General features: G+C 38.4%; 1 protein-coding gene across 10 annotated transcripts in view; it reads left to right on the top strand.

The window, feature by feature from the left end:
- Positions 1-25198, top strand: part of LOC6558725 (CUGBP Elav-like family member 4) — a 313415-nt gene that overhangs the window by 154219 nt on the left and 133998 nt on the right. For 7 of the 10 annotated variants that reach the window (XM_032742856.1, XM_032742857.1, XM_032742859.1 and 4 more), the window contains exon 1: positions 7000-7144. In XM_032742856.1, coding sequence (XP_032598747.1) covers positions 7085-7144 — 60 coding nt within the window. In that variant the 5' untranslated portion in view covers positions 7000-7084. Of the gene's footprint in view, positions 1-6999; positions 7145-24947; positions 24990-25198 lie in introns of those variants that run through there. The other 3 variants (XM_001985089.2, XM_043215443.1, XM_043215442.1) reach the window with 2 other exon arrangements.

A 25198-nucleotide genomic window follows, 5' to 3' on the forward strand; every position in this document is an offset into this window, starting at 1 on the left:
TATCAGATGACACCCAGACATCCATGTGATAAATATTTTTGCGTGTTGCAATTTAAGTGTAGGCGTTTTATGTGGCATGTCGGCTGCAGCATTATGTTATAGCCATTTCGAAATGAGCTACCTTTTCACTTGCAATGCTTGTTGTAATCAGTCAATATAATACTATATAATATACATATAATTGACTCATAATAGTACCATTCTAACAGTCTTTTATATATTGTTAAAGGTGGTTAAATTACCTTTCCAATAATAAACATAAATATAAGTTTCGAATCAATAGCAAGCCTTCGATAAGAATAATATTTACAAATAAATTTGAGCCGACTATTTGAAATATCGTTCAATAACTAATTTCCCACAGGTTTTAAAATATAAAGTTGAAATATATATTATATATTACCACATCTATTCATCTATTTATCAGCATTAAATTACTTTAAGTTTGATTTCATATTATCATTCCTATATTCATTGTATATTCTTTCCATTCATCTATATATCCCAATCTACATCCACTCAATGTGTATCTTAAAAATTGATATCTTATCAGCCTCATCATCTATCCTCAATATTTGACTACATTTCCTTCAATCCAATATGTATCTTGAAGATTGATATCATATCATCTTCACCATCTGCATCATCTACACCATCTTGACAATCTTGTGATGTGCCTTAACACTTGACTGCCCCCTTTGAATATTTCTGACATAGTCATCGCGACAGCAAAACAACAGATAACACAAAACACGCAAAGCCAACAACAAAGAAAACACAACAACAACAAAATCAACACGGCATTTAGCGTTAAACACACAACAAATTTGGACAGTGGTGTGGAAGGCGAGGGAGGCGGTGGGAGACACAAGTACTTTGCCATCCCCACCGACCAGTCACTGTCCCGTCTCCGAGCTGTCCGAAAAATTAACGCAAAATCAAAGTAAAAATGCGATAAATTGGCGACGACAAGCGCAACAACAAAACACCCACACACACACAATAAAACAATAACAAAAAAAAAAAGAAGGAAAAAAGCGAAAAACAGTTTTTGGAATGGTGCGTTTTAAATGAGCGAAAATCGGTCGAGCATATCAAATTGAAAAACTCCAAGACAACGGCCAGCAAGGGGGCGGCGGGTGGAGAGGGGGCGTGGAAAAGAGAGCTAGAAACGAAAACTAGGACTGGGTTCTGGCTTCTCTGGTTGCTGCTGGCTTCTGGATTGCTGTAGGTGGGGGAGCGGGGATCTAGTGCTGATGCGACTCTGGCGCGTGATGCTTTTTGCGTATCCTAGTGACATACAAATACTCACACACACACACACACAGACAGCCGCACAGCCGCACAGCAACAACAACAGCTGAAAACAAAAAGCGCGTAGCAAAATAGACACGCCGAAAAAAGATAAAAAAAAATAACAGAAAGAAAGAGGAAATATAGAATAACAGGCAACAGTAATAACACTCGACGTGGAAGGGCGGAGGGAGGCAGTGGGGGGGGAGGCAGAGCTGAGTAGACATTGATTGCTGATGTGGCAGGTTGTTAGGATTCCGCAAGGGAGGGGAGTGGCAACTGAAACCCCAATGAATGACTAAACTGAAAAGACAAACTGACCGACAGACCCAACAGACAGACGGAACAGACAGACGGAACAGACAGAGCGGACAGGCAGACAATTGCCAGCAGCTGATGGATTGAGCATATTATCTGACGGATTAAGCGCCTGGCAACATAATGGAGCTTAATTCCCAGCATATTCACAATCGGATCGATTGCCAAATGATTTTTTAAAGCCAACGAATAAGTAAAAGTAATCAAAACTGAAACGACTATAACAGAAAACAGCCTCTTAAAAAGAGTTACAATTCACTTCAAAGTTATTACAGCTCCCAGCTGCCCTGTGAGATATAATTATTATTATTATAAAGTATTTAATTTAGTAATACGAGTATAATCCGCTTATTGGAAATCTCGTTGATATTTTTATAAGCAGTTAACTATTGGCAGCCAACTGCTTGTTAAATCAGCTCGACTAGCAGATACCCCAAGTCAGCAGGATTGTTGATTTTGCTTTTTTTTTATTTATATGAAAATACGTATTGGCTATCAAAATCAGTGTTTCTTCTCCGATCTTAATTGATCAATAACATTTTTGGGTATAATATCTATCAATTGGAAGTTTAAGAGAAATTGGCATTTGGAAAAAGGGAATTTTGGGTTGATTAATATTTCTATTGAAATCAAAATAAAGAAATAAATGAATAAGACAATAAAAGAAATATTAAAGTCTACATTTATTTATATAAAAAGTATTATTATTTTGCTCAAGCAGTCATAACCAATAGTTTCAATCTTTATGCTTAACAATTCTATTTAATATCTTATAAAAATAAGCAAGAATCGCAGTCAATATAACTCTCTCTCTCTCTCTCTCTCTCTCTCTTCTCTACTCTCTCCCTCTCTCTGCATTTCGCTCTCCGTCTCCCTCACTTCAGTGAAATATTACTTTAAAAAGACGCAGCAAAAGTATCTCAACATTCGTCCCAAATATAAAAGATCTCCAACGACAAAGAAACTGTTAACCCAATGCCCAAACCGCGCCCCAAAAAACTCCGTGCACATTATTCAATAGCGGAGCTCATGTGTTGTTCTTGTTGTTGTTGTTGTTGTTATTCCTGTTACAGTTTTGTTTTTGTCCTTTTTTTACCGGCTTCAAGCGACGGTTTCAACGCATTTTTTGTCGTTGCCGCCTGCAGTTGTTGTTATTGTTATTGTTGTTGTTTGTTGTTGTAGTTGGTAAAATTGTTGCGTTTCGCATATTAATTTCTTCCTGTCTTCTTCGTCATTATCATCATCATGATGATGAGCGCAACATGATTTGTTTCGGCTGCCCCTTCGCACACTCTTTAAGCGCTCTCTTCAATGCTCTCTTAGGTGCTCTTATTGGCGCAGCCTTCCAGCCCTTTGGAGCAACAACAAAAAAGAATAATAGTATTTGTTTTTCTTACTTTATTTTTGCATTAATCACGGACACACTTTGAGTCATGAGTTTAATAAATATTTGTATTCGAGGCAAATTTTTGAGTCATTTTCCAGTCACAACAACACAAAATATGAAAAGCAAAACAAAGCCAAGTGCAAAATCAGGCAAAATCATAGCACATGTTTGCCATTTGCTTGCAACCCGCTCGCGCAAAATTTTCAGGCTTCATCATAACATCCCCACATGTCTCTTCGCTCCCCGCCACTCGCCCCTCGCACCCATCCCTGTTACTGGTGCTGCCTATGATACAGCCAACGCCACCGTCACCGCCACCGCATGCTCCACACACACACTCTCTCTCTCTCTCTCGCTCGCTCTGTCTCTCTTGGCTCGTCAGGCTGGCAGGCAGGCAGCCAGCCAGTAAGCCCGGCACATGGCAGCCACGCGTTCGCTCTCGCGCTCTCCCACTCAGATGCACTACGCTCAACTATACAAAACACCTTACATATCTAAGGCGAAACTAAACTATGGCCGGCTCGCTTCCACTCATTGCTCGCGGATGGGGCTGTCGCTGGTGATTTGGGAGAGCGGAGAGAGCGCGCGGCAGAGCGTAAGATGCGCGTGCTTCGGCTGCGGCTTGTGTCCGAACTCATCGTGCACTCGTCGTAACGTCGTCGTCGTCGTCGTCGTTGTTGTCGTTGGCGTCCATTTAGGCCTCTTGCTGTAATTTCCAGCCGCCCGCCGTTTGGCCAGCCCATGAGCAATGTGCCGCTATTCGTCTCGTCGTTCCGTTTTTTTTTTTTTTTTACCATTTTCGCTCTTCGGTTGTGTTTTTGTTGATGCTCTATAGAAAACACGCTGGTGTATGACGATTGGGTTATCAGCCATATATATTGAATGGACAGACCGAGATTTATTTCAGATAAATACAATAATTATTTTCTTGCTTAGCATGTTTGAATAACTAACTAAGAATTTTATTTGTAGGTTTATTTGTAATTGAATGTAATTTGCAATAATGCAAAATAACATGCTGAATTTTATATTTTTACATATGGTTCTTTACGAGTTACATTGAATTGTAAATTGTTGATAAGCAAGTGCTCAAATATTGAAGTTATCTCTTATCATATTAGAGCTTATGTGATTCGTAGAGCATTCGTCACTTCGTGTGGCGTTCGGTTTGTGTTTGATGTTTTTGCTTGTTTTGGTTTGACATCGAACCAGACACAGGCAGACACACACATGTTCGATGCTCTCGCCAATGGCCAACGCGTTGCGTTCGGTTCGCAATCGCATCGCGCTAGCCGAACGAACGACTGCCGACTGCAGAGCTAACCCAACCACCCATCTAACCACCCACCCACCTACACACACAGATTGGAGAGACAACGTGTATTTTGTTTACCGTTACTCGTTCGTTGCCGGCTGTTGCGTTCGCTAGTTCGAATTGGTCGTGCGATTCCGTTGCGCGTTCGTCTGTGTTGTAAGTTCGTTCGCGTCACGTTCGGCCCGAGCGTTCGTGTGGGCCCGTTGCTGGTTGCTGGTTTGTTGGCTGTTGGCTCGTCTTTTGTGGCACTTCTCGCCATTGTAAGCGCCGTCCTTTTTCAGTATGATATTGAGTTTTGTGTAGTTAAGTCGGAATATTTCGTATAGTTCTCGTCGACTGTCGTGTGACATTTGTTCTTCAAACATAAATATAATAAATATATTCAGCCAACAAATAAATAAATACATATGCATATATAAAATAAAACCAAATAAATCGAATTAAACACAAAAAAAAAAATTAAAATTATAAAATTCGCTTAAATATTTAAAAATTATATCAAACCAACTTAATCAAATCCAATTCGCAAGCCACACAAAACAAAAGCAACTTAAGCAAACCAAAAAAAAAGTTTATCAAATTCGTTTATTCAAACAACAAAATCAACACAAACAAAAATACCTAAAGTTTATTATTGTTAAAAAATTGTAAGCATGGCCCAAACAACCAAAAAAAAAAAAAACACACACAAATCAAATCCAAATCAAGTTAAGCTTAAGCGCCTCAGCTTATGCTGCAATTATTTTTGCAAAGCTCTTCCAAAATTTCGAAAATTAACCTTAAGATAGAAAAGATTTCACTTTGTCGAACACTTGAGGCACAGTTTTCGTAACGTTTCAACATTTTTCCAGAATTAGTGCCCAAAAATAAACAGTCGGGCTATGATAAACAAACCCAAAATAATCAGAAACAATTTGTAAACAAGAAACAAAATTAGAAACTCAGTTAGAACCAGCTCAGATTGGTATTTCCCTGCGTGTTCTTTTTTTTTTTTTTTTGTTGCAAGTTTTCATTTTTTATTTGTATTTCTTTTAGTTCAATTTGGCTGCGTAAACAAACATGAAAATTGTTTCACGCTCACAGCACACGAAAATATTTTCCATTTAAATGTTGGAGCAGAAAAAAAAGATTGGAACAGCAAAAGCCAATATCAAATCAAATAGAATCGAGAGCTGAACTGAAAACGTTGTCTCATCGAATTTAAATATTTCGAGCATTCCATAATTCTGTTTTTCAATTCCATTTCCAGCACATTGAAATATTTTTGCATTTCGTGTTAGCATTGGCCCTGCCCAGATGAGTGTGTCTATATAGCCACGTTAATTGAATGAATGCATTGGTCATTTCATGATTTTTGGCCATCATTTTCATTGCTTGTGCTTTCCTGTTCTCTGCCACGGGCCATTTCTCGCTTTATGATTTTCTTTTATTTTCCAATGTTTTCTCTAATTTTTCGTTTTCGTTTTCGGAATTATTTATGAGCACTTTGATGTGTTGCTTGTCGATTGGCACATATTTTCAATAATGCCAAATTCTGTGAAAATTACCATTTATTCATATTTAAAACGTGCATTTAAAGTGTGAGCTGAATTAAGACATAGCTTTGCAAAACTATTTGGCCAAGACTCGTTTCAAATTGATTATTGAGTTTGGCTCAAAACTTGCAGCAAACGTTAAAATTTTGCTGAGCACTTTAAATTTGCAGCTTTAAAGTGTTTTAGATAATTCGCAGAAGATCTGAGACAAACTTTAAGACATTTTCAAATATAAGTGAAATGCTTCTTTTTTTAAAGTGTATTTCTTACAAAAGCTTTGAAATTATACAATGGCATTCGGAGACGATTATATATATAGTCAAAAGAATTTTGCTGATAAATTCAATAAAATATTTGAATATATCGAAATAAAAAGTATTATGTGAATATTTTTTACTTTTTTATATTGAATTTGAATATTTAAGAAAACAATATTGTTTTAATAACATTATTACGAACCAATATTGAGCTTTATTTTTGCATTAGGGGCGCTTCCTTTGAGTCCAATATACATAAAACAAATTGATGTCAAAGATAACGGAAAATGTGCTCATGTGCTTTCCATTTTCATTTCCATTCTCATGTGCACTCAAATTCGCTTTCGGCATTTCCAAGCAATTAAGCATTATGTCTTATCGAAAATTAAATATTTCAAAGCACTTGAAAAGAAAACGTTGCTCAAAATAAAAAATTCTGAATTAACCATGCTAAACAATAATCATAATAATAATAATTATTTACATATATCTTTGCACTCATTTTTAGAAAACACAAACAGCAAAAAAAAGAAGAAAATCAACGCGTGTGCTTAAATACTGGAAAACACAGATAAGATAAATTATATACACACGTATATAGATATATATATATAGCATGTACATTGCTAAAGCAAAAACAAATCAATAAGTAAAAAAAATAGAAAACAACCAAATATTCTATTATTCAACTGAGAGCAACTCAAGTGCAAAAACAAATCAAAAAAAAAAAAAAAAAAAGAAAGAAAGAAAAGTGTTAAAACAAATTCAACAAAAATATTACAAATATTTAAACAATTAAAGCAAAAACAGAAAACTGAAGCAAACCGAGCAAACAAAACTTACAAAAATACAAAATCAAAAAAAAACAAAAACAAAAAAGAGAGAAAGAAAATCATAAAAATAGTATACAAATTAACAACGATAACAAAAATTGATATTTTCTCGCAAAGGCGCAACGTTCAAGAGCAAATCGTTCCATATGGTTCATATTATTGAATTGGTCGGCCAGCCGAAGGTTGAGTTTGCTCAACAAGTTACTGTGAGTATCATCTACACACATATGTATATAGTGCTCGAGTGTATTTCAACCCAAAAATGTTGAGAGCAAATGAATTTTTATACACACACACACAGACACACACACACACAGATAAAGAGAGAGGCACACACAGAAAAACACACACAGAGAACAGGCAGACTGGGCGAGAAATGATAATAAATCTTGTGTCTGTAGTCACGTAATGACAACTTAATACAAATACATGTGTAAGTGTGTGCTCTGTGTGTGTGGTGTGTGTGCGAGAGGACCTGCAAAACAAAATTCATTTGCACACACACACACACACACACACAAACACACACGCAGACAAACGCACTTTTTATTATGTTGTTTGAATGTCATTGGATTTTTTTTTTTTTTTTTTGGTTGTTTTGGCTTTGCCCAACATATTTTGACAATTAATCATTCGGGACTTTGCTGAGTGCTGGGCGGCGGGAGAGCGGGCTGCGGGCTGCGGGCTGCAGGGGAACTGGGGTCATCCCAAAAATCAGCGCCATGTCTCGCTGTTTGTACTTTGTGTGTGTGTGTGTGTGTGTGTGTGTGTGTAGGTCAATGTGACTTGTTTGGTTCTCCCCCTATCTCTATGTCTCTCTCCCTCTCTCTCTCTCCGTGTGAGATTCTCGGTGAGTTTTGGCCATTAACGCCACGCGATTTTGTGAAAAGGCAACAGCTGTGTTTGGCTTGTTTAGTTGTTGCTTTTGTAATCGTTGTCGCTAACAAGTGCATTGACTTCCATCCTTTGTCCTTCAAGTTCAGTTTCTCTTTAAGCATCTTCAAAAATTGCCACAAAAGTATGCAATGACTTTGCCAAAAGAAAAATCAACATTTTAACTTATCTTTGAGTGATTAAATATTTGATTGATTGAAAATGCATTGCATTTTTCGAATTTAGAAATATTTGCGAGTACAGCAAAATATCTTTTTTCAACTTTGTTTTGTACAGAATAAATCGATGAAGTTCTTCAAAAATTTGGGCAGAATTTAAGTTTCTTGCCTGATTGAAATTCATTACGAGTTTTCCGACATTTGCCATAAGCAGCACTTGCATTTTGAGAAAACATATTCAAGAGCAAATCGAAAAAATTTCTTCAATTAGCTTTAATATGGCTTTTAAAGTGTATAAGATTCGGTTAGAAAGATTGATATATTTATCTCAATTTTTGTATTGGTATATTTAGACAAATATTTTCCAACCGAAATCAAGCAGCTTTTGAAACAGGATTTAATTGAGTTATTCTTTTTTTGTATATGAGAGAATTAAAAGAAAAACATTTCAAAGTAATATGCACAATCTGTTTTAAATATTGACATTGTTCTGATATCTTTTTATATTGATTTAAATAGATTGACTAAGTTAGTGTCGATACCAGTTAATTCTTTTATAATTGTTCCACTCAAATATTAATTGTAGGCTTACATTTATATTACAAATAAGTCCAATTCCAATTCAAATGTATACTTTCCGTCTTTATTCTTTAAATTCTTGTCTCGGCTTATGTATTTCGTATTAAGCTCAGTCATATGGCTATTTTTGTCTATTGTTCCCATCTAAGTATTCTCTTGTGTCGGCTTTTCCTGCTTTTCCCCAGTCGATGTGCGCTCTATAAAGATTTTCTTAAAGTTGATACAAATTTTAGAAACTTAAATTCTAATCGGATTTACATACATTTCTACTCTCTCTCTCTCTATCTCTCGCTCTTTGTGTCCGTCTCTTTATTTCACTTTCAGCTGACTACTCTATCAGTGTGTGTGTGTGTGTGTGTGTTTTAGTTGATGTAACAGTTGTTGTAGTTGTTGTTGTCTGTGCTTGTCACCCTCTTCTTGATTTTATTACACCGCCAAAGCGGCAGTCTCTTTAGTTCCTGGTCTTGGGGACTATTGCGTAAATTTCATTGTGTATTTCACTTTTATGGTGGTTGCTTATATGTGTGTGTGTCTCTGTGTGTGTGTGTGTGTGTGTGGGCGACTTGAGCTCTCGTTGGGGTGTTACTGGTCTAGGGTTGGGGTGGACGGGAGGAGGACGTGCGTGCGTTGACTACGCTGCCAGCGTCGCTCTTGTTGTTCCTTATTGTGCTTTGTGCGTGCGCTTCGTTCTTCTCTCTAACTGTCTGTCTGTCCGTCAGTCAGTCTGTCTCTCCGTCTGTTTGTCTGTCCGCCTGTCTGTCTGTTGCCTGTTTTACTTTTATCCTTGCCATGGGTGGATATTCGATGTTCAACTGCGTTTGCTTATTCTAATGATGACACATGCGTTCTACTCTCCACTTGGTTTGCTTATTGGGTTATGTTGTTGTCGTTGTCAGTGTTGCTGTTGTTGCTGCTGTTGTTGTTGTTGTCATTGTCGCTGTTTCTGTTGTCTGTCCCTAACTCTCTCTCTGTCTCTCTCACTCTCTCTGCATCTCTCTCTCTCTCTCTTGCCATGTTCTCGCACATTTTTGTTCAATATTTTTGTTTTGAATTTTCTACATTTTGCGCATCCTTTTTATACTGCTGTCATTGTCGTATCTGGTATTTTTGTTGTGGTTGTTGGTAGTATTGCTGTTGTTGTTGTTGTTGTGGCAATTGTTGTTGCTGTTGTTACTGTTGTTGCCGCTGTTGTTGCTGGTATTACGTGCGCGCTAAGTTGCTCGTTAAATGCTTAAGTGGAGCAGAGTCGTTGACACAGTTTTCTCTTGCCCATTGCATTTGTATGACTCACAGCACTCACAAACAGACCCGCACAACCAAACTAAGAAAGAGTCTCCGATGAAGGGAGATAGCGAGAGCGTGAGAGAGAGAGAGGAGGTAGAAGTGAAGCATGCGAACTGCTTTTAAAGTTTTATTTTCGTTTACGAGCAAGTTTTCTTTATTGTTAAGCTTGTGTCGAGAACTGTCATAAGGACAATGCAAACCAGGCTACTTCAACGCCAAAAAAAGGACTAAAAACCTCAGAAATTTATCGTTTAGTTGATAACAACTGCATTAAAGTTTCCATCAATACAAGTGGCACACATTTTATTTACAATTTTCCGCAAATGCTGTAAACAACTTCGTTGACCGTTTAATACACAAACCAGTTGGAATCCAGTTGGATTTAAAACCTTTATTCATGCTCGTTTTTATTTTTTTGGCTTCCACTGTTGTTTCAAAAAAAAACTTACATTTTCATAATATCCTTTATCATTTAAAATTAAATAAACACAAACTTTATCCATATTTGCTTTCATATGAATGTTGCTTTTTTCAAGTTCATTTCCCTGGCATATTTTCACATAACTAAAAGTCTTATTGCCCTTCGTGTTCAACTCGAGCAACATTGTTATGGAAGATTGTAGATTAAAAATAACCCCTGACTTCCTTTAATTGTTCACATTTGCCACACAAATTCTCAACTTGAAATGTTAATTACCTGATCCAAAGTGTGAGAATGAAAAACTTCTGCTGCTGCAATTATATTCAAACCAATAATTTCTTTTATCTTCTATGACATTCGCACAAATCGCAGCTGGGGCAACAAAGTTTTAATTCGCTGCCACGCAATACTCGCTGCCTCATTCAATTTGTGGCAAGCGAGTCTACCTACAATCAACGTGGAGACCTGCTACAATATTTATGTTTATTAGCCAGGCAATTTGCCGACTTAGGCAATTACCCAGCCAACAAAAGGCGTTGGCGCTTTTCAATATTTATGCCCGGCGTGCCCGGGAACAGAACCCGTATGGAGCACTAATAATATGTAAATGCTTGACGGCTTACCAGAACCAGAAGTCAAGTCAAAGTATAACAAAGACCACAAACCCGTTATTATTATTGTTGCATATGCCAAGGCGTTTTTGCTTGTCGTTTTGTTTTCTCAAGTAATTTGCTGGGCATGTAATTTAATAGCATGTTGCCAACTCTACACTTATCCATGCAGTCCTTCCACTCTGTGAGTGTATGTGTGTATCTGTGTGTGTGTGTGTGTGTGTGTGTGCTTATGTGTGTTTAGTCACAGTCACAGACAGGTGCTGTTGACGCGCCTCTGGTGGCACAACGAGCTATGTCAACAGGCAAATTATGCCCACGGACCGCAGACAATGAAGCCTCAAGTCTCAAGTCCTGGCCACCTGCTAACGATTAGTGACTGCTACCAAGGGCAGACAGGGGGTAAAGTGTGACACAGCTAAAGTGAGTTGAAAGGCGATTCCTTGGAGTGCTGCAATTATGAAAGGTTGCGCTCAATTGTGTGCATAATTGTTATGGGACTTTCAAAGTTTTGAGTGAAACGCATTGGTAAGAAAAGGAGTTGCAACAGCGCAATTGCATAAAATATCTGCTCAAAATTAGTTTTTTACATCGATCAGCTAACTTGGATTGGAAATTATTGCTTAGTGTGTTGGGAAAATCCAAGTTGTGACAAATTCATCTATCTTTGTGCCATAAATATGGTAGCATATTAAACTAAATAGTGTATATAAATTCTTGATCAGTGTCAAAAGCTGAGTCAATTTAGTCATGTCCTTTGTATGAACAAGACAATCTCAGAGACTATAAGAGCTAAACTCTTTAATCAAATCCAGATGAAATTTATTAAATTTGATCGATAACAGCGCCAGTTTGCCATTGCCTATAACAATAAAGTGCACAATTGTAAATTTATATATAATATACACTCACATATTATTGATCAACTGTTCAACTGCAGGATTGAGGGTATTTCGTTGTCGACTCGTCTCATTATGGCTTATTTTCGTTTGGAGCTGTAATTTCTACAAATTCACACACAGTACAAAAATATTAATGTAGATATAATTGATATGACATAGAGTACGAAGATTGTATTATAGATATAAATATTATTATTATACACTCATAGTGTCCATAAATAGAAAATAAATTCTGCAGTAGCCAAAATAGGCAACCTGGCAACAATAAGTACAATAATGGTCAATAAATTTAAATATATTTCTCATTTCATTTCATTTGCTGTCTGAACTTTTCGATTTTGAGTACATTATATATCTCATAAATATCTTATAAATATTTCAAATCTTTTAATTTAAAATGTATTTGAAATCTTATGTTATATATTTTTGCATTATTTGTGTCGCCTGACTGTAGTTGACGTTAAATAAATAAACAAATAAATAACAGTAAAAAATAAATAATGACATACAAACATTTTTTGTGATATTTGGTTATATGCGCTTAGAATTTATGGTATTAAATAGAGCAGACAAATGCTTAACTCAATTCAGCTTTCACACATATACACATAAACATATATAAAACCTGGCCAAAAATTCTCGTTTATTGTGTAGTAAATTATCTGAGTTTTTATTAAATTGTTGGCCACGCGACTTGCTCGTTGTTTTGGAGGTGACATTTTTATGGCTCTGTTAACAGTCGCAAGTTGCGGCGATATGTAGTTGTTGCTGCAAACCCCACTCCACCACCAACCCCCAACCCTTACAAACAGCAGCAGCAGCAGCAGCAGTGTGGCACACGTTGCTTTTGTTTTGCTGGGCATGTTTAGCGTTGATTATGCTTTGTGCTAAGCTGCAAAAACTCACCCCCTGTCCGTCCACAAGCCGAGTCTGTTGCCTTCTTATCGCCGGCAGCGTCGTGCGAGCGGCATTAAAATTACTTGCGTGATTAACGCACACCCTCAAGCGTGTCGTCTGCCACTTCCCAATCCCCCAAACCTCCCCCATCCATGGTATACTGCCTAGTTTTATCTATGGCTGCCCGCCTTAATTGTGGGTCTTCCATTTGGCTATCGATTGAGTTCGATTTCGATTGCTGTCAATTCGAACTTCAAAAAGCTGCACAGCTCATTAACCAACAAACAAAAAATAAAATGTAAAAGTTTGTATTTAGTGGTATATATATATATATATATATATATATATGTATATATATCCTATACCTGCTATATTTTTACGACCATTTTGGGCATTTCAGCTTTGCATTTAACGTTCGCCGTTTGCCGCTTTGCTTTCCATTGTTTTGTTTGGTTTTGTTTATTGCCGCAACGATTCAAAAATAGCTGCACCAATGTAAACAAAAGCGCGAAAATTGTTTCTGACCAGCAGCTGCGTGCGTCATGTGTACACATTTTCCAGATGCTCTAACTGATTCTCTCCCACTATCTCGCTCTCTCTCTCTCTCTCTTTCTCGCTCTCGACGTATCTATCTATCTTTCTTTCTGCCGCCTCGCTGTATTTATTTTCCTACTGCATCTGGCAGTATATGGTATATAGATGGTAGAAGTATTCTGATTTGTGCCTAGCATAATTTTTAATGACTATGCCAAAGTGCAAAGCCGCATAAAGTGGCCTTTTTTGTTTTGTTTGATTTGATTCGCTTGGGTTTTCCAGTGCCTTTGCCACAATAAATTTACGTTTATTTATGTGGCACTACAAAATGCTTGCCGCAAAACTGATTATGGCTGTTTACCATACATGCTTCCTAAATTAAACACTATGGGCTAGAGTTTGAGGAAGTGAATTGCTTAAAGTGAGCATTTGACCTGTATTTGCATTTGTATTTGTATTTGTAGTAAGCCGATTATGATTCTATATAGTAAATTATTCATTTTTCCACCCCTCCTTTGACCACCTTTGACACTTAACTTTATTTCGCATTCAATATAAGTGACACTCTATACTGCTAGCTATTGCCATAATTGATTACCTTAGTAATTTATTTGCTACTGGCTAATAAATCAACTAAATTATGTTAAAGTAACCAGAAAAGAAATATTTACATTTACATGAATGGCCAATTTCGGAGGGAGCAAGTCAAACAAACCGCTAATTGTCGATAAACAACCAATAAAATACAAATTTCCCAAAAACATTTATCAAAAATAATATAAATAATAACAATAACCAAGGCACACTCACACACACATACGCACACAATGCAGGAGGGTTGGCGATAAATAAAATGGTTAAAGGAAACTTGAACTGCTTTGAGCAGACTTTGAGGACAAAAACGAGCATGCTGCAAACGAACGAAGAAAGAAGTGTATGGAAAATAGTGTTTGACAGCTCATAAAAAATAATGTCGTATTCATTAAGGTTGCCAATGTAATGTGTATGAGTGTGTGTGTGTGTGTGTGTGTGTGCCAGTGTGTGTGGGAAGTTGTTGATGTTGTGTTTGGGTGGGTTGAGGTTGCCAAAAGCGAAATTCATTTTATTTACGACAGGAAGCCGAGCCAGAAAAAAGCAACAGAAAAGCACTCGAAACGCACGCACGCCAAGAAGGGGGGGTGAACCGGATGGTAGGACAAGGGGTATATTTGTTAGGGTACGGGGGTGCGCGGGGGTGTGGCAGGGAAGTCAAAGCACGAAAAGCATTTAATTGAAATGCAGAAAAATAAGGCAACAGACAGAGTGAGAGAAAACTAAGAAAAAGCGACAAAAGCAAATACCATTGACAATGTCAGACAGACAAACCGACTGAGAGAAAGTGAGAGAGAGAGAGAGAGAGAGAGAGACCTAATCTAAATCTATCTCACTCTCTCTCTTGCTTGCTTTTGCGGGCGAAGCAAACGCAGGTGTTTTATAAGTGGCGCCAATATTTGTATTGTTGCTGTTGTTGTCCTTACACTTGACAAAAAGTGCGTCGTTGTTGTTGTTAATGTTTCTGTTGTTGTTATTGTTGGCATTACCTTTTTAAAGGCTTGCGTGTCAAAGTTGCGCTGTGTAGTTGTTCATGTAAAGAGGCTCTCAGCAGCATTTGGGAATTTATTTTCCATTAGGGTGGTTCGTGCTGGGCTCGGGAATGGGAAACGAAGTGGGAATTGGAATGGGATGGGGAATGGGGTGTTTCGTTCACATGCAAATGCTACAAGGTGTTATATTTTATGTACATTTAATTGAGACTTATTAGGTACTGAAGTGTTCGAATCGCGCATTATTTTTACCAGAGTGGTTCCACTTGCCGCGTTTGCCACATGCCACATGCCATTTGCCAGTTGGCTTGTTGCTAGCGTCATTCGATTCTTTCGGGTTTGAGCAACTTCAAATTCTATTAAATCAAATTATAAGGACGTAATCAGGCAATTAAATATATTATATTTTGCATCCCAACATCAAATATACAATTGTATCTTTAATAAAATATATTTCTATACATACATATAACTTATAATAGGTTTATTTAATTTCTAAATAGTTGGAACTAAATCACGTTTTATGCCACACTCCTCATGTACGTATACAAATTCCTTGCTCAATATAAATTTACTTATTTTTGAAGCTTTAGACAAGAGCTCATATTTGAAAAGCCTTTTAAGCTTATCATTCTGATTGTAGTAAGTTTTTAGTTTATGTTACATTTTAACTCTAATAAAGCATATCTGCAAATATTCGTATTTGAATGCACATTTCCATTTTCCACATTGCATATTCTGCTTGTGGGGTTGTAAATCTTGCCAAATCTTCAATCTTTAACAACTCAACCTTTCAAACATCGTTAGACTCGTATAAATGATGCATATGCATTTCTGTGTCAATGTCTAACTGAATATCGTTAGCTCTATCTGTATATGCAATTGCAACGGCAACGGCTACTGCAACAGCAACAGCAACAGCAACTGCAACTGTATCTGCTCGAAACATGAGTCATGTATTTTTTATATACTCCCCCAAAAACATCATCTTTATGCTTTGACAAAATGTATGACATTTGCATACCTACCCACCCAAACACCTGCCTCGCCCCTTCGCCTTCACACCCGACATTTGCAGCATCAGTTTCCCGGCTACAGTTTTGCACATTTCCCAGTCTGAGCAGCTGCTGCTGCTTTTTTTCCTTGAAAAATGCTGCTGAAGCCAACGAACTGTAACTGGACGTCGTTTTCATCAATATCAATGGGCTATTTGGGCGGCCGCCCCGGCAACAAAATGCGGCATGGCAAATGCTGCAACTTGCAACATATGCGAACTGCCTGCTAGATTGCTGCCTGGCCCTGCCACGTTCCACACATGTCCAAAGCATTGTAGGAGAAAGAGGAGGAGCCGAAGGAGGGGAGGGGGGGCTGCACGTGAATGTGGTTTGGTGTGGACAGCAGCAGCGCGCAATACAACGCATCATTTTTATTGTTTGTCGGCGAGCAACAACAACAACAACAGCAACAACAACAACAATTGCTGCAACAGCAAACACAACTCGCAACTGGCAACTGATGACGACGACGTCTATTGAAAATAGAAAGCAAATGCTGAAAGGCAGCTAGCTAGCTAGCTAGCTAGTTGTGTGTTCTGGGGGAGGAGTCGATGGGTTGAGGGGGTTTGTTGGGAGTTGAAGCCGTTTCGTGCTTTTGTATTTTTGCACCGAAAATAGAAAAAATGCAACTCAAAAAAATGAAATGCGCATTGAAGTGGCGGCGTCTAATGTAGCTGAAGTTGTTGCAACTGCCGTGACCAGAAAGAGCGGGTGGAGTGTGGGATGTGCTCGATGTAGCTTAGCACTCTCTCTGAGTTATTTCAAGTGTATTTTCTTCGGTTTTTTTTGTTTGTTTTTGTCTCAGATTTCATTGGCGTGGGATCCGTTAAAATATGCACTTTGTGGATTCTATGGAAATAAACTTGTCGATCGATTTTGGCATATAACACAATAAATATTGCATAATGATTAGCTTGAAGAGATTGTTGTGACTAAATCTGTCGGTGGTCAAGATATGTTTATATATGTATAATTGAAGACATGTGCAAATTCTTCTTCCTGACTTACAGAAGTTACACAATAGTTATGTATATAGATGTATACAAATCCAATACCCTACCTTTTCATATAAGAGAAATACAAATTTATAATTCAACAAATGTGTTACTTTATTATTTTTATTTATTTTTGTATTATTATATCAACACCAAATTCTACTTAACCCAACAGCAAAAGTATTTTAAGGCTTTTTAATCGGAAAATCACATTTTATTTTCATTTTCTGAACATGATTGCAGCACACAATTCTCACATTTTTCATAGCATTTTTCAATTTGCCAACTATCCCCTCACTCCACCTCTCTCTCTCTATATCTATCTCGTCCTCCCTTTTTCTCTCTCTGAATGTCTCTTGCCCCTTCCCTAGCTACCCATTCATATCACTGCCCTGGTCGCATTGTTCACCTATTGCATTGTGTGTGGCACTGTTGCACTGCACAGCAAAAGCTCAACTGCCTTAATTTAACGCTACACGCACACGCACTGTCGCCTTTTCAATCTACCTCCTCTTCCTCCACCTCCTCCCCTGCCTGCTTTCCCCACCCTCTATCTGGCCATGTGGCTCATCCAGTGTTGCCGCTAAATCGTCACTAATACTTCGACTTGTGCTCAGCGTTGCGTGTTGCGCCCCAAGCGGGGAGAGCAAGTAGTTCAGCTAGCACAGGAATGAAATGCTTAATAACTGCCACTAGACAAGAGGGGCGGGCGGCAGGGTGTGGGGCAACAATAACACATAATAACACTTTTGCCACATGAGGCAGTCCAGTGAGCAGTTTACGGCTCAGAGCTCGCAGTTAGTTGCATGCAAATACGAGCTCACAGTTGCAGCTGGACACAATGCACAATTCATTCAGTAGCTCCTCCTACCTACTCCCGTCTTCTTCTTCTAGTCGTCGTGGACGTACTCGTACTTGTCCTCATCCTCATCCTCGTCCTCGTCCTCGTCATCATCCTAGTCTTCGTCGGCCGGCAATCGGCTTGCAGTTGTTGTTCCATTTTATTTCATTCTTTTTTTTATATTTTATGTTTTGAGCCTTGCCTTCTTTTTTTATATGTTTTTTCTTTTTTGCTATTAGTTTGTGTAGCTATTTTCCATGCGCATGGGCATTGCAGGCACCACCAGTGCCCCCCTGGGGGCAGGCAGAGGGACGAGGCACCGGCGCCGGCAAGGATAACCAACCAGAACGAGGCGCTGAGCAACTGGAGCATTGCAACTATTTATTTGTGCTAGCTGCCCTGTGTGTGTGTGTGTGCTGTGTGTGCTATGTGTGCTCTGTGTATGTGTGACTGCCTCATCCTTCTGGCCAATCTGTTTCCCGCCCCAACTCTTGGCTTGCATTTTTCTATTATGCGCACGTTTATTACACGATTTTAACACGATGACAGCGCCACCTAAAAGTGGGCTACATATTCCACAGCTATTTTATTTTTCAAACTCTTATTGCTGTTATTATATTTTCTTTGGCTTCTCTTTTCTTTTTTGTTATTTTGCTCACTGCTGACATATTTAAACAGTTTGAATCCAAGTCAAGAGATTGTACAAAGCTAGCGTGAGAATAAGTTTAATAATTTAAGTGGACAAGTTATATGAAGAATTTGATGATTAGTTGATCTCATCTGCAATATGTATAAATATAATATGAATTCAGCACATCTAACAATCACAGATTATGACTCTTTTAGGAGATCTTATATAATACCTTTTTTAAAGTTTAAATAATAAATTGTCTAAGACTAATAAACCATCCTTATGACTTTTATTTACCAACAATCAGAGCATATGTATTATTAAACCGCATTAAAAAAATGATTTAAGAGTCATTAATCGTACCTGAGACTTATGCAACTTTCTTTTGGCGCATTAATAATATAAGACGTTGAATCCATTGTGAGAAAAGTTTTGCGATATCTTAGCCAGACTTTTTCTCTAATTGCTACAAAATGCACAAATTAAGCAATTCCTTGCCCACCAGTCGCAGTCTTCCACGTTCGGATTGATGGCAAACTGTCAATTGCTAAGCTGCTGCTGCTGCTGCCAAGTTTGAGGCAAAGTCGCCGTCAGTGCTTAACCCAGTCTATAGATGTACTTAGATTGAAAGTTGTCAACGAGAGTGACAGAGAGAGAGAGAGAGAGAGGGAAAATAAAAGACATTGAGAAACCGGCAGTGGCAGAAAAAAGCAGAAACCGTTGAGAAAACGCACAGAAAGAATAAAACTTTTTAATGATGTAAAGTACAAAGTTTTGTGTCTTGTCGTTGGGCGCAAGTAACTTGAGTAAACTTTGAGTTATGCCTTAGATACTAGATACGAGGCGAGTGCGGACGTGGACGCGGATTCGACGACCTCGAAACATAGCCAAGACCCAGCGAGAGCAGGACGAACATCCTTTCAGCTTAATATGTATATCGATCGAGTGCGCAGTGTATTGGTTATGTGGGTTGGCTTTGACTGCAATTTTGTCGTTTGTTAAAACTTTTCAACACTCATTTTTATTATGACATACGCGAATGGCGCCCAACTTGCGCAAATTAGTGCGAGTCGAACGGAGTGGGGTGGTGGAGCAAAGGAGTGCTGAATGCGGAGTGGAACGCTTCCTGGGACGCTAATAAAATGCCAATTTGCTGCATTGAATGCCGGTTTTATTGGCCTCCATTACAACTCGTACGCATAAAAAGCCGGCCACGCTTTCGACCACGCACATGCCTGGGGTGGCGCCACCCCTCCCGCAACTTCCAAAAATAAAAAAGAGAAGATTGAGTAAGGGTGAGGCCGGTTTGAATATGCTCATGTGAGTGCGGCTCAGTCTTTAAGACATTTTATGACGGCAACATTTACACGCATAAAATATGCATGATAAACTTTGTTGTTGCAATAAATCAGCATCAGCCGAAAAGTATGCAACGCATTTCGTTTGCTTCTCCTGATGTGATTACAAAAACGTTAAAAGCTTAACATTGATCCCATGCGTGTGTGTGTGTGTGTCTGTGTGTGTGTGTGTGTGTGTTTATTTATGTTATTTGCAATGATCATAAAACGTTGCGTGACCCAACTATAAACATTTTTCGAGCCAGGCGAATCTCAACTAAAATTGCATTTTGCCGGCTTTTACGAGCAAATAATGCATTTATCACATGCGATATTTTACCGATTAGAAAAAGGTTCTTAACTAAAAGAAAAAGAAAAAAGAAAGAATTATGTTGAATTGTATAAAAGTTTTGTTTGATTTTAAGTTTTTAACTCACAATCTTTTAGTAAATCTTTAGAAATCTCGTTTAAAAATATGCTATTAAGAGTGAAAAACTTATATCTTAACTCAAATCAAGAACGTGTTCTTAATGCATTAAGCATTTTCCGTTAAATTAAAAGATTGAAGCAACGTATATATTCCTGGTTATCTAATTTTGACATTCAGTTAGCTTGTAAATAATGTTTTCTTCATTTGAGGTTGCTTTCTTTTCGCTTTATAAGTGCGTATTTCTTAGCCCGCCGCCATTCACAATAAGAAGCACTTATCGCCAAGTTCGTACCTTGTTTACCATTTAAAATGCTGCATAACTTGAGGCGGCGGCGGTTTGCTATCAAACAACTTAAACTGTCATTAAACTTTTGTTGTGACTATTGAACCAAAACTTTTAAAATTCCTCAATCGGTGGAGATGCGGGTTGCGACAATGCTTGCCTTGCAGCAGAGTCGGCATTATAAATTGGCCCAAAACTTTTGCTTATTGTGGAGGTGCAAATGCGCCTGAAAGCAGACAATATAGACACACACACACACACCTACACAGACAGATACACATTGACACACACACACACATACAGACGCTAACTGCGAGTCAGACAAAACACTGGCAAAGTCTTCTGCAGTTGTCCATTGTGTGTTTTGATGACGCTTTTGTTGCTCTGCATGCATAAAATATTTATGCGCCGCGAAATATGCAACAAAAAATGTGTTTGCCTCTCGCTTTGTGTCCGTCTTTATGTGCGTGCAACTTTTCGCACTCAAATGAAATTACGTACAACAACAACACAAAAAATTTCCAGGAAGTTTGCTACTTAAATGTAGCGTTTTCCATTTTTTCATTTTGCCTCAGTTTGCTTTTATTTTCTTTTTTTTTATTACGTTCTGCACTTTATCAAGCATTTTGCTATGGCTCAGTGCATGCTCGATTGCTGCTGGCTCCGGTGGCAGTGGCACGGCGTAGGGTGGTGTGGGTGAAAAAGTTTTCATTAATAACGATTTTCCATTAACTATCGATTGATTTTGCAACGCCAACCCCAACAGCATCCAACAATAAGAGCAGAAACACCAACACCAACCGGAGCAACAATAAGGCAAAAGTAGCAAACCGAAACGCACTTCAGACAATGCCTGCAACCGGCACCAGCAGCTGAAAACAATAACAACAACTGCAACATCATCAACAACAACTGCAACAACAACACTTGAGTCTATTTAAAATGCAAACAACAATAACACGAGGGGCTTGTGGGCGGGTTCGTTGGAGGCTCATAACCGACGCCGTCGTCGCAGTCGCCGTCGACAGGAAAAACTCATTGAAAACTTTTTCTTTTACACTTGGCGAATTCGCGTGCAAGTCCGTAACCCTCTGCTCGTTTAACTTTTCTCTCACTATCTCTCTCTCTCCCTCTCTCTCTCTCGCTCATTCTCTTTCGCGATTCTCACGGCTTAGGTGTATCGGCGGAGCAAGTTTTTAATTTTTATCGTGCAATGCCTTTTTACGCTTCACATGCGAGACTGTCGATTTTTCAATAGTTTTATAATCATAATTAGTTTAATGAATTTGATAAACAATTCATTATATTTGGCTGACTGCGTAAATGATATATAAACCATTTTTTAGGGAATTAATTCCACATGAAAAAGAGATGTTGAAAGTAATATTTATTTACAATTATTTTTAATGCATTAATATGCGATACCCTAGTATTTAAGCATTCAAAAAGGGCATTCCAGTTTTGTTGTGCGCCAGAATTTGCTGTGACAACTTCGTTTTCTGCTTGTTTTCCACATGCGTTGCGTTTGCTTTTGTTAATATTGTTTTTGTTTGTTGTGTCTATTATGTGTCTTGCCTTTTGTGTAGGTCGTTGTTATTGCGTTTTATTTTTTATATAGCCGCGCGCCTTGGTCCCAATATATATAAATTATTGCATAAAGTTTGGCGCTAAGTTGCAAAAAGTTTCCTTTTCATTGCTGCGGCTACCGCGACGACGTCGATGGCGATGGCGATGGCGATGCCGACATACTACAATAGTCTATAAATCTTTATGGTCAACAGAGATTACATGGGGCAGAGACAGACCCAAAGCCAGACCCAGAGACATACAGAGAGAAAGAGAGTGTGAGTGAGAGTGAGAGACAGAGAGTTGGTCAACTCCATGATGTAGTTTATTGCCCCGTGCTGTTTGGCCTTAGCAGATTTTTAGGCGCTGTGTGCCCAGTTTTGATTTGTGTGTTCGTGTTGCTCTTTGTGTAGTGCAGCTGTTGTGGTATTGTCGATTGTGGTCTGGGAAAGTGGGTGTGGGCGAGTGGTGTAGCTAAGGACTCGCCCAGCATATGGTCATAAAAATGTGCAGAGCTCTGCAGATGCGCTGATAAATCATATTAAATCGAGCAACTATGCAATACAATACATATGTATGTGAAAATGAGCTCGAACGCATAACAATCTTTGTAGAAATCGCAACAGCTTAGAGAGCGATAAAGATGCAGTTGCGAATAATCTCAAATACGCAAAAACTATATTCCCTGTAAACAATTCTGAACTATACTCAAAACCTATTTCATCTCAGGTGCTCAGTTGGAATTATTTCTATTTTGTTATTACATTTGTAAGGATATATATAGTTATCTGCTATAACTGCTGTATCTATAAAATTTAGTATTTTTGTATGTTGTTGTTGATACGCAATTTTTTTTATGTTCAATTTGATGTGCTTTGTTTTCATGCACTACAAGGGTTGCTGTTTACAAAGCGCTTCTCACTTTTCTGATTAGCATATTTATTGGATTTTCTTTAAGACGTGCTTTAAAAAATATATTTTATTTGATTTGCCAACAAGCTAGTCTTATTGAAAATCAAACAGCGATAAAAAAAAAAAGAAAAGTATAAAACGGTAAAATTATCTCAGCTGCAATTCTTTATTGGGCTTATATCGAATCCACCTGCACTCAGACACACACACTCACAAACACACACATACACCCATCCCACTCACAGAGGCCTTTAAGTATGCCATAAAATGTATCCCCAAATGTCTTTAATTGCGTAAATTTGGTCATTGCGTGGGCGGCATTTTCGATTTACGTATTACGCTCTCTGCCTCGTAAACAACTTTGCAGGAATGTCGCCCTTATAAGTATAAAAAAAAAGAAGAAGCAGCAAAAAAAACCCAAGCCGGCAGGAAGAGAAAAAGTATAGCATACCGCACGGCGCATTTTACATAAAAATGCAATAAATAGCTACAGAAAAGCGTTTGGAAGCGCACCAGAAATTTATGTGGTTGGTGGATCTCTACTCCAAACTCCACCATTCTGCCCTTGCCCTTACCCCACTCCCCCTTCATCCTAACTCGTGCACCTACTCAGCGTTGTCGCTGTCTCCGCCGCGGCGAACTCGTAAATGTCAAATGTCGAGGGAGGGGTGTAGGGGGTTGTGGGGTGTGTGGGAGGCGCCTCAAAGTATGCTTATAAATTGCTCTAAATAGCCATTTTTTTTTTTTTTTGAGTTTGTTGAGCAACGTCTTCTGCTTGCTTATCGTGACCGGGTCCGGGTCTGGGTTCTGAGTCCGGCAACGTAGCCCGAGTGTCGTGTCATTTGTTCGTTTTCTTTATTAGTGTCATGTATTTTTATAGTTCAAAGGACATTTGAATGATTGAATGAACTATGTGTGTGTGTGTGTGTGTGTGTGTCTGTTTGTGTGTCTACGGGTGTGTGTGTGTGTGTGTTTGTGTATGTTTGGCAGCCCTACGGCAGGGCAGTGCCCAAAAACGAGTTGCGCGCATGATTTCATCCCTTGCAGCGCGTCAGGATCGGACAACTGCCACCTCCCCACCTCCACCCATCCACCCATCCACCCGTTCAAACGTCCCCCATGTCCTTGCCCTTTGCGTGTGGTCGCACTGGTCAGCCGCCCAGGCACGTTTCATCATGGGTTGCTTGTTGGTTTCGACTATATCAAATAACGACTATTGACTGCGCCTGTCTCTGCACCCGTCCTGACCCGGGTCCTGCCTGTGTATGTGTATGTGTGCACGTGTAGGGTTACACAACACGCCCTTCTCAGAGCTGCTGCTTGCCGCTGCTGGTGGCGCTGTTGCTTTCGATGATGATGTTGTTGTCGTCGCCAGCGTTGACGCCAACGTTGTCGATGACGAATGAAAATCAATATTTATTAGATTACTTCGAAATTTTATACGAAAATAGAATTTTTATGACATTTTTTTTAGCTTTCCCTCATCGCTCTCTCTTTCTCCCTTTTACGCAAACACATCCTTGCTCCTTCTTCTTGCTGGCCTCAACAAACTTTGGCTAGTTGCTTCGAGGGTTTTTAATCAATTTTTTAAAGTGTGATTCGCAGAGGAGAGTGTGAATTTAATAAAAGGGCTTCAAACAAGCTTTAAGGATACAAATGTAGTTAGCAACCTATTATGAAAAAGATATATATCAAATACATATTTCAAATATTTATTTCCCTTATAATAATTCAAAAGATTATTCTGTTTTGTTGTAATTAAGATGATTTAGCCAAATAAATGAAAAATTGAATAATTCAAATCAATTTGTCTATCAGGAAAAGATTCTGAATATTAAACTGGTTTCCATGCTTAAGAGTAAACTTTGCAGAGCAATATGTTTGCTTGATAAATATATAATAAGCTTAATGACTTCGTTTTCCTGCAGGAATATCATTATCTCAAGTTAATTTTGAGTAGCAATTCCTCTTGAACTCACATTTCCTATCAGTGGACATCCCCTAATGACTCAACTAATAACATAAAGCAATTACTTCAATTCCTGTTCATTTTGTAGACATTTAATATTAATGTTTTCTCTTTCTATTTCTTTCAGGTAAGTTGCCATCATCCATTAATACCACCAGCCATCAAATTAGTAAGTACAGAAAACGAGCTGCTAACACTTTTATGTGCCTCTTTAAATGTATCTAAAGTGCCCTTCTTCTACCAGCAACTAGCATGGCTTTATATATGATGTACATATAGAAGTTCTACACCTATCTATGAAGAGACGTTAAACATACGTGTATATCCACTGAATTTTAGTGTCCTCCGTTGACCTCGTTTGGGGCTCGGTTTTTATGG

This window comes from Drosophila grimshawi, unplaced genomic scaffold (assembly GCF_018153295.1).
Source record: "Drosophila grimshawi isolate 15287-2541.00 unplaced genomic scaffold, ASM1815329v1 contig_44, whole genome shotgun sequence".
Taxonomy (NCBI): domain Eukaryota; kingdom Metazoa; phylum Arthropoda; class Insecta; order Diptera; family Drosophilidae; genus Drosophila; species Drosophila grimshawi.